The 16,126-nt window shown below is 34.3% G+C and overlaps 1 protein-coding gene across 1 annotated transcript in view; it reads right to left on the bottom strand.

Annotated features, from left to right (window-relative positions):
• Positions 1-14,775, bottom strand: part of LOC143056230 (uncharacterized) — a 40,412-nt gene extending 25,637 nt beyond the window's left edge. The window contains exons 1-2 of the mRNA XM_076229312.1: positions 14,499-14,775; positions 7,292-8,485 (exon numbers count right to left, since the gene is read on the bottom strand). Coding sequence (XP_076085427.1) covers positions 7,292-8,476 — 1,185 coding nt within the window. The 5' untranslated portion in view covers positions 8,477-8,485; positions 14,499-14,775. The remainder of the gene's footprint in view (positions 1-7,291; positions 8,486-14,498) is intronic.
• Between the last annotated feature and the right edge of the window lie 1,351 nt (positions 14,776-16,126).

The raw sequence follows: 16,126 nt of genomic DNA, 5'->3' as shown, positions 1-16,126 counted from the left end.
TAGTTGCTGACTTCAATAGTTACCATGGAAATACATATTACCCATAGTAACATCTATTTTAAAATGTATCAATAGAAATTTATGGAAAAAAATACATATATTATATATAGACGGTGTTTATATTCATATTGGAATATGACTGCATGCTTTGCTTCACTCACAGTCTTGTCTGTATATAATATATAATGAAACATTGAAGTTAGAACCGAAGTTAAGGGGAAAAAAAGGGGGGTAGGTTTATTTAAAAAAAAATCATACATGTAGATTCTTGAAAAGATAACGTTTGGTCGGAGAGCCTGATTATGAATAGAATAATTATAATGAATAGAATCAATTTTATTTTCAGAAATTTCATATGCATGTATAACATCGATATAACTTCAGAGCTTAGTTAGTATTGCAGTTCAACCCCGACTTTTAGATTTTTTGTTAAAAAATACTAAAAAAACATTCATTTTTTTTCGAAATCATGAAGTATTGTGAAATTATCAAATTTCCCCGTGTGTTTTTCCGAAAATAGAAAATATGTAAATCATAGCTAGCATTGTAGTAACAAAGTTTGAATACTACCTGACCAAAATAAATAAAACATTGCGTGGGGCTCTCTTGAATTTTATCACTATGTTAACGTATTTTCCCCTTGGAAACAGAGTTATTATTTATTGAATTCTGCGGTATGGGGGAATTCAATGTTCTCCATTATTTCCAAACCTTTATGAAAAGACATGCATTGAAGCATATATAAGCTCTAAACTGCAATCGTTAAGTATTATTACAACAGTTGCCATGGTGACAAATATCACCCATACCAGTCAATCAAATGATATATAATATAGTTTATGTAAAAAATTACATATAATTATGTTTATAATGTTCATTTTTCTAATGGGAATATAACTGCATGCTTTTCTTTGTTTCACACTCAGTACTGTCATGACTGTCTTTGCTCATTAAAAAGACTTAACAAATTTAAATATATACACTGTTGCATTTTGGGGGAGGAGTGGAGGTTGGGTAGTTTTTGTTTGAATCTTTCATAGATCAGGATCATGCACAGCTAAGGTGTGCATTAACTACCTCAGATATACTGCAAAGTTCAAATATACTCTTAACTGATCCTAGACTTTGAAAGAGGTGTAATTCCATAAAATAAAAATAAACAGCTGCGCCATGAGCGCATGTTACGCCCGTCGCTTTTTCAAAGAATAAAAAAAGTTTAATAACTTCTCAATGTCATTTCACAAATTCATGAAAAACTAATGGGAGGTTATGTTAATAGATATAAACCTGGCGTCACCAAAGTTTCATAACTGCTCAAAGCATTGTCTGAAAACTGGAATATTCCCCCTTTTTATGATTAAAATCACATTTATCCGTGACCTAAAACGTATACAAATTAAAAGTGAACTCCCGTCAATAAATATAAACAATTTATTGAATGAAAAATGGAAAAAAATGGGGAGAGTTTAAGATTGGAAAGTGAAACTTTTTTCAGTTTATTTCACTTTCTAAATTGAGGTACATTTCTCATTGGTTCATCTTTCTCTAAACATATAACCTAGGGGAAGAAAAGAAATACATCTATATTTAGTTAACTAAAACTGTAGGAGATGTAGGTTATACGTCAATAACACAGCAATCAAACGGAAAAAAACCAACTAATGACATTTAGCAGGCAACATAAAGATTTCAACAATACTAGTAGTTATAGATGTCTACACAATATGTCAAATTCTTAATCATTACTAATTTATCTATATAAATTGAGGATTAATTTATTTATAGATGGGATCCTGCTTATATATTTACCCCCGCCACATTCTCTATGTATGTGCCTGTCCCAAGTCAGGAGCCCGTAATTCAGCGGTTGTCGTCTGTTTATGTGTTACATATTTGTTTTTCGCTCACTTTTTGTAAATAAATAGGTATTCTTGTTTGAATTGATTTACATTGTCATTTCGGGACCTTTCATAGCGGACTATGTGGCATGGGCTTTGTTGAAGGCCGTATGATAACCTATAGTTGTTAATTTCTGTGTCATTTTGGTCTCTTGTGAAGAACTGTTTCAATTTGGCAATTATACCACATCTTTTATTTTAACAGAAATGATAAAAAAATAAATACATGAAAGTCGAAAAAATATTATATGGTATGTATGACAGAAAAAAAGGGCTTCAGAAAGGTTTTAATTAAATATCAACTGGTCACTTTTAGATATTTCCTCACTAAACCAGGTCATTTAAGGTAAACTATACAGTTTTAAACTCAGTGGCAGATCCAGAACTCTGTGTAATGGGAGGGGGCTCCAGTCACACTTCAGTGATTCCCGATATAATCAACCAATTTTTTTCCCACGAAACGGGGGGGGGGGGGGGGGCTGTCCCCCCAGGATCCGCCTGTGAAACTACTGATCTGGTTCTCGGTTTTAACAATTATTTAATGTATCAAACAAAGAAAAGTAACGCAAAACGGGCATAACTCGGGAACAGTTAAATTGACACCAACTAAATTCAAACTTGATCTCTGTTTTGTGGTAATAAGCATTGTGTATATCTTTCATAACATTTGGTTGAGGTAAACTAAAATTAGAAAATGGAAACCAACTTTGTGACGACAAAAGTGCTAAAGTATGAAACAAAGAAAAGTAACGCAAAACGGGCATAACTCGGGAACAGTTAAAGTGACGACAACTAAATTCAAATTGATCTCTGTTTTGTGGTCCCCCCAAGGGTGATTGGGGTATACAAATATGGTCACTTGGTCTTCTCCCGACCCGCAGTAAAACGTTTGCCGAAGTGGGGCGTCCGTTTGGCTGTGCGGGATGTATCAAGTTCGCAGTCACGTCCGGTCGGAAGGGGGACGTTAAATCCGATGCCTCGTATAAAGAGAGTGCCACGCTCTTTGCACGTTAAGAACCCTTGCAACAACTCTTTGAGGGGTCCGTAGGTGGCCTGTTGCAAGGCAACATTTCTGTCCCTATCCAATATACCCTCATTTCCCAGTGGCAGTCCAAATTTCCCCGACCATCATCCTATATGGCCTCTATTGTATCAACCTACCTATTGTATTTATTGTGAAATTGTTCTCGTCCTGAATATGCATGACTTTATTCCATTTCTTTCATTTTTATTTGAATTAAAAACACAAAATTCAAACATTACAAAAATAACCTATTTTCTATCCCAAAAAACATTGGCCAATTAAAAGTTGATTAAGTATAATCCTTTGTTTGCATAAGTTTTCCTCCTATTCCCATATGAAATTTTAACTTTTCTTAGCAGATTTATAAAAAAAGTGGAAATAGGAGGAATGAATCGTTTGAATAATGTTGAATATCTTATTTATTTATGATTATTTTTCTATAAAATTTGAATTTTTTGCATCAAATATCTATCTCTACCATAATATGTAAAAATAATATATATAAAAAAAGTAAAAACACAAAAACACTGAACTCCGAGGAAAATTCAATAAGGAAAATCAAAAATCAAAAGGCAAAATCAAAAGTCCAAACACATCAAACGAATGGATAACAACTGTCATATTCCTGACTTGGTACAGGCATTTTCTAATGTAGAAAATGGTGGATTGAACCTGGTTTTATAGCTAGCTAAACCTCTCACTTGTATGACAGTCGCATCAAATTCCATTACATTGTCAACGATGCATGAACAAAACAAACATACTCAAAGAGTAAAAATGTCAGAAATAGGGGTACAACAGTCAATATTGTGTTATCATCTTAATATCACTACATAAACAACAAATGTAACAAAGTAGCACAAAAAGGCATACATCAAATTTAACATTCTCATTTTGCTTTTCTTATACGGCTGAATTTATCTATGTAAAGTCTACTCATAAATGAAAGAAGGTTTTCATTACTGGTGTAAAATTGCGCGTTTGAAATTCGCACAGGTAGACATAAAAATAATTTTGTCGTTATATAACAGCACTCCTTCTAGTCCTTATTGGCATTGTATAGGTCTTTAGTGCACTAAGGAGTCCTTAGCAGTGTTTAGACGTACCGTTTTCTTTTACGATTCTAGACCAAAATAAAATTTGAATTTTGAGATATTGAGAAAAATCCAGGAATACACATTTTTGAGGAAACCATGCACCAAATTCAGTCAGCCTTTTCCCGCAATATTTTACATCTCAAATATCTCGAAAAGGAAATCCATGACCTATCAATATTTTTAGCTTATCTTTATCCTTAATTGATGCTCTACCAGCTTATAGTATCAATTTTAATTTCTTAATTTTTACCTAACCTCACATTAGTACATCCTCAATGGACCTAATGCTGGATAGTTTAAAAAAATATATACTTTTTTATGATTTTCTGAAAATATTTGTTACTGGATTATCTCCTGCATTTAAAAGTTTCAGGGTGTTGAAATTGGTCATTTGTATAGAAAAATACTGCCTTAAACATTGGAAAACTGGTTCCTAGTACAGTTCAGCATTTCCTTGCCTAAAAAAATATAATTAGTTATCAAAAGTACCAGGATTATAATTTTATACGCCAGACGTGCGTTTCGTCTACACAAGACTCATCAGTGACGCTCATATCAAAATAGTTAAAAAAGCCAAATAAATACAAAGTTGAAGAGCATTGAGGACCCAAAATTCCAAAAAGTTGTGCCAAATACGGCAAAGGTAATCTACTCCTGGGATAAGAAAATCCTTAGTTTTTCGAAAAATTTTTGTAAACAGAAAATTTATAAAAATGACCATATAATTGATATTCATGTCAACACCGAAGTGCTGACTACTGGGCTGGTGATACCCTCGGGGACGAAACGTCCACCAGCAGTGGCATCGACCCAGTGGTGTAAATAGTTATCAAAAGTACCAGGATTATAATGTTATACGCCAGACGCGCGTTTCGTCTACACAAGACTCATCAGTGACACTCATATCAAAATAGTTAAAAAAGCCAAATAAATACAAAGTTGAAGAGCATTGCATTTATGTGTTTTCACTAATATTCACCTTATTAAGAAACAACTGGCCATCCTCAAGTACAAAGACTACAAATATTTAATTACTGACCATATTTTCTAATACAACTTGCTGTCAAAAAAAAAAGATTAAAACAAATAGAGACTTCCAGCAACCTAAATTATAAATAGAAACATTGATTGGTTATTACCATAACATGATAATTCCAAAAATGTGTTTGAATGTTCATTAACTGCTCAGCTCACTGGTCTGATAATTGAGTATGTTTAATATATCAAAATGGATTGTTAGACATACAATTAAAAACATTTGCGTTTAGAATTACAAAAAGTGTTGTCCCAGGGAAAAAAAATCAATTTGTTTCCATTTTGTTTGAATATTTCGCAACGGGATTAAAAATCTATTATATTTGTCCCTAAGAATGTATAGTTTAACACACATAGAGAGCTGTGTAAGTCTACAGTTACTCATAGTTATGTCAATAACAATAAAAAAGTGACTATATTTGTTGTATTAGCCTATTAATTAAGTATTTTGTATACGTAATAATGTATTTTTACGCATCAAAAATTAAAATTGCAAAATTTGTTGTCCAATCGATATAAAGTGTCAGTATTTTCACTTTTGTAAAAATATTATTACGGCATTAAAATACCTTTTTGTGGAATACAATGACATACCATTTTACACAAATTGAGAACTCTTTAAGTCTTTCTGCAATTAATTATATGAATAGCAACCAAAAAAAATGAAAATTGCAAATATTTCCTGGTTGATATGACTAAAGCTGTTACTATTGTTTTTTTTCGGGATGAATTCTATGTTTATTCTTTAGGGTGGAATAGTTGACAATGAAGAGAAGTCATTATCTCGAATATCTTTAATTTATAAATATAAACCATTTATTTTGTTTTCAGAAATGAACAGATTTAATAAAACAAATTGACATTTTGCATCGTATATATCAAAGACAATTTTAAATTCAATAAACTTAAAATCAGCTATTAATATTCATTACGCTAGGCAATGTTTAAAGTTTCGAAATAGACGGCAACACATGATCAATAATAGAAAAAATCAAATTATACACTTATTCCAAAATACGGCGCATATTTTGGAATAAGTGTATGATCTGATTTTTTCTATTATTGAGCATGTGATGCAGTCTATTTAGAAACTTTAAACATTGCCTAGCGTAATGAATATTACATGTATCAATAGTTGATTTTAAGTTAACCAGTATTTAATTATCCAAATAAGTACTGAATATATATTTTTAGCAATACTGTGTTTATGTAAGATTTGCAATTGATTAATTAGCCAGAAAAAAAAGTTTATTTATAATTTCAACAAATAAATAACAGAAGAGGTAAACGCGTGTTTTCTAAGTGTTAAAGGTGTGAAATCTGTAGTAAACGCCAGTATACTCGAGTAGACATTTGAAAAGTCCATTTTTATCGCGTTAATGCAATTTTAGAAGTAAACGCGAAAAATGTAGTTGATAAATAATATATGTTCACGCGGCGTTATTGTGTTTCTTCTGCACCAAACTGTATGAGGTTAATTAAGCAACAAAGGAATGATTACGTTCGATTGTTTTATACGACCTTTGTTTTTGTGGTCGTATAAAGGTATGACTTTGTCGTCATCAGCATCGTCCTCGTTTTCCGAAGAAATTTGAGTTCCTTACAAGTACTAGTAAAGTATAGTAAAAAATTTCTCAATGAGATTGTACCATAAGGTTCTATACTACTGATGAACGTTCTGAATTGATTTGATGGTTCTTTTCAGTTTTGTCCGGAAAAAGAATTTCAGATTCCTTGACAATAATTTGACCATTTGATTATAGTTTCAAATGTGATGACAGGAAATGCAATTGAATAGTACAAAAACCAATTTTCACTCAAGAAGGAAGTCATTTATAAAAAGAACCTGACCAGTACACGAAAAGAACTTATTTTTACCTTTAAATTTGAAAAATATGGTAGGAAATTACAAACATTTAAATTTCCCGTGAGGTATATAATGGTATTAAATAATTGTTTTGTCAGAGTACGAAAGGGGATCGGGTACGAAATGACTATAATGTATGTATTTGACTGAGATAAAAATAGTTTTAGAAAGACATTAATCAATCGGAAGTTACTCATGTCACTATTTATGAATTTAAAACCTGTGCAATTTTTCTCAATTTTTTTTTTCAAAGAGGAATAATATCATTTTGGACGATCAATCTAAATCATCGTTACAAGCGTAGGGTCAGTTTATGTTAAAACATATAATCATATTACCAGTTTGTAAAGATATCGTTTAAGATACTAACCTCATTTTTCATCCAAGGCAAGTATATCATATCAGATCGGTGTGATTTCTTATGCTGACGACAGAAACATTCCTGCTCACTTTGCAATTTCTCATATGAAAATGTATCATTATGATAATCGCCATCACTGCATTTGAAATGTAGTTTAAATGATAGTTTCACCTTATATCTCTTTTTAATGTCTTCAATTAGTGTTTTTACTTCATTGTAAATTTCGCAACATATGCTTCCGAATTGCTCCTGTTGTTCAGAAAACAACACAACCTGTAGAGCAATTATATCATTCGACATAGTAACAAGAATCTTTTTACAACCGGATCCATCAATGTCAAACACACAGATGCCCCGGTAAAACGCAAACGCTGCACTATTACTATCCATGTCGGTACAGTGATGGTTATATTTCCTGATGAACCATGCAGAAATATGGTTGAAAAATGAAGGTGGAAGAAATTCAAATTTAAAACAGAGCCAGGAAGTCCTTTGACAATTTCCAGTTTGAATGCCAAATTTTTTACACACATCATCAAACGTAGAAGATGGCATCATGCTTGGCATTATATAATATTTTTTCTCAATTTTGACCAATATGTCAAGATTTTCCATAACTTGATGCAAATTATCTTTCTGTCCTGAAAACTGAATTCCATCTTTTGATTTGAAGAGTTCTGTAATTAACGATTCACTTATTTTGCCTTGACGTTTAAACAATGTCCAGTCATCAAGGTGTTGTAATCTTTTATCAACTCTATCTGAGACTAAACATCGGAAAGCATCTGATAACCACTGAGGTCTTAATATGATTAAATCAGGTATATTTTCAAAATAAATAATGTTTCCTACATCATGTTGAAATCGAAGAAACAACATCAAATCTTTATTTTCTAGCATATTGATATCTGGATGTTTAGCAAGATTTAACATGTCTGTAAAATTGATGAAATTTCTTCCAGCGTTCTTATTGATTTCAATCAGATGTTCTAATAGAATCCATTTCAATGGAAAAGCATTACCCCAATTATCCATTTTCCGTGCAGACTCGGAGATTTTGTATCGCAACTTTTCGAATTCTTCGTCAGTATCATTTATATTTGACATATAAAACGTGAAGTGCAAGTGATGATATTTGCTTTGAAGTCCAAAAATTTGGACTAATTGGTCATTAAGTTCCTTTTCTCTCTTCATAAAATCTGCCTACAGACAAAAATAAAAAAATCAACAATTTTCATTTTAATAATTTGACAGCAACTATTGACAATAATAGTTATCAAAGGTACCAGGATTATAATTTAGTACGCCAGACGCGCGTTTCGTCTACAAAAGACTCATCAGTGACGCTCATATCAAAATATTTATAAAGCCAACCAAGTACAAAGTTGAAGAGCATTGAGGATCCAAAATTCCAAAAAGTTGTGCCAAATACGGCTAAGGTAATCTATGACTGGTATAAAAAAAAAAGTGTTTCGAAAAATTCAGAGTTTTGTAAACAGGAAATTTATAAAAATGACCACATTATTGATATTTATGTCAACACCGAAGTGTTGACTACTGGGCTGGTGATACCCTCGGGGACGAAACGTCCACCAGCAGTGGCATCGACCTAGTGGTGTAAATAGTTATCAAAGGTAACAGGATTATAATTCTGGCGTATATACAAAATTTAGTCCTGGTATCTATGATGAGTTTATTTACTACCACTGGGTCGATGCCTCTGCTGGTGGAGATTTATTTCCCCGAGGGTATCACCAGCCCAGTAGCCGGCACTTGTTGTGCTGATATGGATTATCATTGATATGGTTATATTTATAAATTAACTGTTTACAAAATTTAGAATTTTTGAAATACTAAGGCTTTTCTACCTCAGGCATAGATTACCTTAGCTGGATATGGTAAAACTTTTAGGAATTTTGGTCCTCAATGCTCTTCAACTTCGTACTTTATTTAGCCTTTTTAACTTTTTTGGATTCGAGCGTCACTGGTGAGTTTGTTGTAGACGAAACGCGCGTCTGGCGTATATACAAAATTTAGTCCTGGTATCTATGATGAGTTTATTTACTACCAATGGGTCGATGCCACTGCTGGTGGAGATTTATTTCCCCGAGGGTATCACTAGCCCGGTAGTCAGCACTTTTTGTGCTGACATGAAATATCATTGATATGGTTATATTTATAAATTAACTGTTTACAAAATTAAGAATTTTTGAAATACTAAAATTTTTCTACCTCAGGCATAGATTACCTTAGCTGGATTTTGTAAAACTTTTAGAATTTTGGTCCTCGAAGCTCTTCAACTTCGTTCTTTATTTGGCCTTTTTAACATTTTACTTTTCTCGTCACTTGGCGTCCGGCGTCCGTCGTCGTCGTCGTCGTTAACTTTTTACATTTTGAACTTTTTCTAGAGAACCACTGAATGGAATAACACCAAACATGGCATGAATGTTCCTTGTGAGGTGCTGACCAAGTGTTGTTACTTTGTAGCCGATCCATCATCCAAGATGGCCGCCAGAGGGAGACTTTGTTTAACAAAGGACCCTATTGGAAATGCATACAAAAGACTTCTTTTAGAGAACCACTAAATGGAAAGAAACCAAACATAGCATGAATGTTCCTTATGAGGTGCTGATAAACTGTTGTTACTTTGTAGCCGATCCATCATCCAAGATGGCCACCAGCGGGGGACTTAGTTTAACATAGGACCCTATGGGAAATATATGCAAATGTCCTCTTTAAGAGAACCACGGATATAATGAAACCAAACATGGCATGAATGTTCCTTATGAGGTGCTGACCAAAAGTTTAACATGGGACCCTATTCATGCTATTGGAAATATATACAAATGTTGTGTTTGAGAGAACCACTGAATTGAATGAAACCAAACATGGCATGAATGTTCCTTGTGAGGTGCTGACCAAGTGTTGTTACTTTGTAGCCAATCCATCATCCAAGATGGCCACCAGCTTGGGACTTAGTTTAACATTGGACCATATTGGAAATGCATACGAAAGACTTCTTTTAGAGAACCACTGAATTGAATGAAACCAAACATAGCATGAATGTTCCTTGTGAGGTGCTGATAAAGTGTTGTTACTTTGTAGCCGATCCATCATCCAAGATGGCCGTCAGCGGGGGACTTAGTTTAACATTGGACCCGATGGTAAATATATACAGATGTCTTCTTTTAGAGAACCACGGAATGTAATGAAACCAAACACGGCATGAATGTTCCTTATGAGGTGCTGACCAAATGTTGTTACTTTGTAGCTGATCCAACATCCAAGATGGCCACCAGCAGGGAGACTTAGTTTAACATAGGACCCTATTGGAAATGCATACAGAAGACTTCTTTTAGAGAACCACTAAATGGATGAAACCAAATATAGCATGAATGTTCCTTATCAGGTGCTGATAAAGTGTTGTTACTTTGTAGCCGATCTATCATCCAAGATGGCCACCAGCGCGGGACTAAGTTTAACATAGGACCCTATTGGAAATATATACAAATGATTTGTTTTAGAGAACCACTGAATGGAATGAAACCAAACATGGCATGATTGTTCCTTGTGAGGTGCTAACCAAGTGTTGTTACTTTGTAGCCGATCCATCATCAAAGATGGCCGCCAGCGGGGGACTTAGTTTAACATTGGACCCTATTGGAAATGCAAACGAAAGACTTCTTTTAGAGAACCACTGAATGGAATGAAACCATACATAGCATGAATGTTCCTTATGGGGTGCTGATAAAGTGTTGTTACTTTGTAGCCGATCCATCATCCAAGATGGCCGCCAGCGGGGGACTTAGTTTAACATTGGACCCTATGGTAAATATATACAGATGTCTTCTTTTAGAGAACCACGGAATGTAATGAAACCAAACATGGCATGACTGTTCCTTATGAGGTGCTGACCAAATGTTGTTAATTTGTAGCTGATCCAACATCCAAGATGGCCACCAGCAGGGGGACTTAGTTTAACAAAGGACCATATGGTAAATGCATACAAATGACTTCTTTTAGAGAACCACTGAATGGAATGAAACAAAACATAGCATAAATGTTTCTTATGAGATGCTGACCAAGTGTTGTTACTTTGTAGCCGATCCAACATCCGAGATGGCCGCCAGTAGTGGACTTAGTTTAACATAGGACACTATGGGAAATACATACAAATGTCTTCTTTTCGTGAACCACTGAATGGAATGAAACAAAACATAGCATGAATGTTCCTAACGAGACGCTGGCCAAGTATTGTTACTTTGTTGTCATTGCAACTTCCAAGATGGTAGCCAGTGGTGGGACTTAGTTTAACATAGGACCCTATGGGAAATGCATACAAATTACTCCTTTTAGAGAACCACTGAATGGAATGAAACAAAACATAGCATAAATGTTTCTTATGAGATGCTGACCAAGTGTTGTTACTTTGTGGCCGATCCATCATCCGAGATGACCGCCAGTAGTGGACTTAGTTTTACATAGGACACTATGGGAAATACATACAAATGTCTTCTTTTCGTGAACCACTGAATGGAATGAAACAAAACATAGCATGAATGTTCCTAATGAGATGCTGACCAAGTGTTGTTACTTTGTTGTCATTGCAACGTCCAAGATGGCAGCCAGTGGTGGGACTTAGTTTAACATAGGACCCTATGGGAAATGCAAACACAAGTCTTCTTCTAGAGAACCACTGAATTGAATGAAATCAAACATAGCATGAATGTTCCTTTCCTTATGAGGTGCTGGCCAAGTGTTGTTACTTTTAGCCAAATTGTATTTGTTACCCAGATTTTGTTTTTTTGTCAATGGATTTATGAGTTTTGAACAGCGGTATACTACTTTTGCCTTTATTTATGTTTTTTTTATATGATTTCAAAAACCCAAGTTGAATCAGGTGAGCGATCGGGTTCTTGGGAGCCTCTAGTTTGGATTCGAGCGTCACTGATGAGTCTTTTGTAGACGAAACGCGCGTCTGGCGTATATACCAAATTTAGTCCTTGTATCTATGATGAGTTTATTTACTACCACTGGGTCGATGCCACTGCTGGTGGAGATTTATTCCCCGACGATACCACCAGCCTGGTAGTCAGCACTTTTTGTGCTGACATGAATTATCATTGATATGGTTATTTTTGTAAATTAACTGTTTACAAAATTTAGAATTTTTGAAATACTAAGGCTTTTCGACCTCAGGCATAGATTACCTAAGCTGGATTTGCCAAAACTTTTAGGGATTTTGGTCCTCAATGCTCTTCAACTTCGTACTTATTTTGGCCTTTTTAACTTTTTTGGATTCGAGCGTCACTGATGAGTCTTTTGTAGACGAAACGCGCGTCTGGCGTTTATACAAAATTTAGTCCTGGTATCTATAATGATTTTATTTAGTACGCCAAAGGCGCATTTCGTCTACATAAGACTCTATAGTGACGCTCATATCAAAATATTTATAAAGCCAAACAAGTACAAAGTTGAAGAGCATTGAGGATCCAAAATTGCAAAAAGTTGTGCCAAATACGGCTAAGGTAATCTATACCTGGGATAAGATAACATTTGAATAGATAATAACGAAACTCCAATACATATCTACTTTATAACAACAATCAGTACCTCTCATGACAATTATAAAAACGTTTTAAGGGCCTTTTATAGTTTATAGCTTTTATACGGTATGGGTGTTTGTAGTTGTGCTATGCCGTATTTTAACTCCTACATGTATGTTTGATGCTTTGTCTTTATGTATAGTAGTCTTATTGGCAATCATAAAACGTATTTTTACAAAAAACACACAAGTGGCTAGATAATATATCTATGGTCATCTAATTGTCTTGTACTGACCGACAGTTAACCAGTTGCCAAAGTGTGGCGTTCGTTAGGTTGAGCTGGATGTATTATTTGGCGTCTAGTAAGAATGAGCACGTCAAGTTCGATGATTCATGTAAAGCGACTGCAGATGTCTCTTCACATTAAAAACCCTTTCATCAACTATGTGAAGGGCCCGTATAATGCCTTGTTGTCTGACTTAATTCATATTTCAATCTGTATAACCTAATTTCTAAGTGGCATTCCAAATTCGTCAAACATTGATCAGTCGACACCATATATGAGGAACTACCTATTCATTTAATTATTATGTGTTCTCGTCCTCAATATTTGATTATACTGGGCGGCAAACAAACACCAACGAGGTAATCCCGTATGAACTTAAATCCTAAATCTCATGTAAGTCTTCCCACAAACAGACGTATTTTTCTGATATTGGTATCTAAAATGTAATTTCTTTTTCAAACCAGTAACATATTAGATATAAAATTGAGAATGGAAATGGGGAATGTGTCAAAGAGGCAACAACCCGACCAACTAAAAAACAACAGCAGAGGGTCGCCAACAGGTCTTCAATGTAGCGAGAAATTCCCGCACCCGGAGGCGTCCTTCAGCTGGCCCCTAAACAAATATATACTAGTCCAGTGATAATGAACGCCATACTAATTTCCAAATTGTACACAAGAAACTAAAATTAAAATAATACAAGACTAACAAAGGCCAGAGGCTCCTGACTTGGGACAAACGCAAAAATGCGGCAGGGTTAAACATGGTTGTGAGATCTCAACCCTCCCATATACCTCTAACCAATGTAGAAAAGTAAACGCATAACAATACGCACATTAAAATTCAGTTCAAGAGAAGTCCGAGTCTGATGTCAGAAGATGTAACCAAAGAAAATAAACAAAATGACAATAATACATAAATAACAACAGACTTCTAGCAGTTAACTGACATGCCAGCTCCAGACTTCAATTAAACTGACTGAAAGATTATGATTTCATCATATGAACATCAGGCACAATCCTTCCCGTTTAGTATCATACCATCATAACATATATGAGAAGAACATAACCCGTGTCATGCTAACAACTGTGTTTAGAATAAATGTGTTTAGTTCCGATGCAAAGACCTTATCAGTGACTCAATATTAACGCCAAAATATGCAATCTTTAATGACTTGACAACAGTATCGTAATTATGTATAGCACATTTCTGAACTTTGATCTTCGTATTGATATACATGCTATATTTGCCATTTGACATTGGATACAAATTTAACATTCCTAATATTTCGTTTGATGACGTGTATAACAAGAACGGGTTTTAAAGTTACGTGTTGAACACAAATCAGATAGAGGTAAGCAATCACATTGTACTATTGTATTACCTTATTTGCATATTTATCCTTTCCAGTGAAAACTAATATAATTGGAGGATCGAAGTGCTCATTACCAGTTCGTTCGTCGGCCGTTCGATGGCAATGGATAGAATCGAACCAAAAATCAACATACCCTGAAACATATTATTACTGTTAAATGTGTAATGTTTCGAGACAAACAAGTTTATTGCAAACAATAGAATATACAGAAGAAAAATTAGGAAAGCTTTACTATGAAAAAATAAAGGGTAACCAAATTAGAGCTAGAGCAAAATGGGTGGAAGAGGGTGAAAAAAAATACAGCTTATTTTTTAGGTCTTGAGAAATCTAGACAAAGCAAAAAAACAACAAGAGGCTGTCACAACGACAGCAAACCGGATTTATTTACATTTATTTGTGTCCTGGCAATATCAGATGATATCATTACTGATGAATGGTGAAAGTGAAAATCATCAATATCAAATTTGACCTCTATTTTGTCATCAGTATCAACATTTTGAAATAATAATATTTGAAAAGCTTAGATTGAATGGTTCATGAGTAAATGCAACAACGTGAATGGAAACGCCATTTTACAATCTTTCAAGAACCATAACTCCTGAACAGTAAAAGTCAAAATCGTCATTATGGAACTTGACCTCTATTTTGTCATCAGTAACAACATATTAGAATTTCAAAAGCTTTGGTTGAATGGTTCATGAGAAAATGCACGGACACGACGGGAAACACCATTTTTCAATCTTTCAAGAACCATAACTCCTGAACGGTAAAAGTCAAAATCGTCATTATGGAACTTGACCTCTATTTTGTCATCAGTAACAACATATTAAAATTTCAAAAGCTTTGGTAGAACAGTTCATGCATAAATGCACGGACACGACTGAAAACTCCATTTTTCAATCTTTCAAGAACCATAACTCCTGAACGGTAAAAGTCAAAATCGCAATTATTGAACTTGACCTCCATATAGTTGTCAGTAATAACATATTAAAATTTTAAAAGCTTTGGTTGAACGGTTCATGAGTTAATGCACGGACAACATTTGATTGCCGCCTTTCAAGAACCATAACTCCTGAACGGTAAAAGTCAAAATCGCAATTATTGAACTTGACCTTCGTATAGTTGTCAGTAATAACATATTAAAATTTTAAAAGCTTTGGTTGAACGGTTCATGAGTTAATGCACGGACAACATTTGATTGCCGCCTTTCAAGAACCATAACTCCTGAACGGTAAAAGTCAAAATCGCCATTATTGAACTTGACCTTCGTATAGTTGTCAGTAATAACATATTAAAATTTTAAAAGCTTTGGTTGAAGGGTTCATGAGTTAATGCACGGACAACATTTGATTGCCGCCCGCCCGCCCGCCCGCCCGGCCGCCCGCCGTACATCCCCAAATCAATAACCGACATTTTTGTCACAAAAATCCGGTTAATAACACAACTATATGATGAAAAAGGGGAGATAACTAGGGATCATGAAAAAATATTAAACCTTGAAGTAAAATATTATAAAGATTTATACACGTCAACAAATCCAAACTTACAAGAAACACAAAATTATTTAAAGGATATTAAAAAACATAAAAAATTAAGTGAAAGTGAAAGTGATGCTTGCGAAGGAGAAATAACTGAAG

Source organism: Mytilus galloprovincialis, chromosome 13 (genome assembly GCF_965363235.1).
Source record: "Mytilus galloprovincialis chromosome 13, xbMytGall1.hap1.1, whole genome shotgun sequence".
Taxonomy (NCBI): Eukaryota; Metazoa; Mollusca; class Bivalvia; order Mytilida; family Mytilidae; genus Mytilus; species Mytilus galloprovincialis.
Note: the sequence above shows the minus strand (reverse complement) of the source record. Positions and strands in the feature narration are given on the sequence as shown.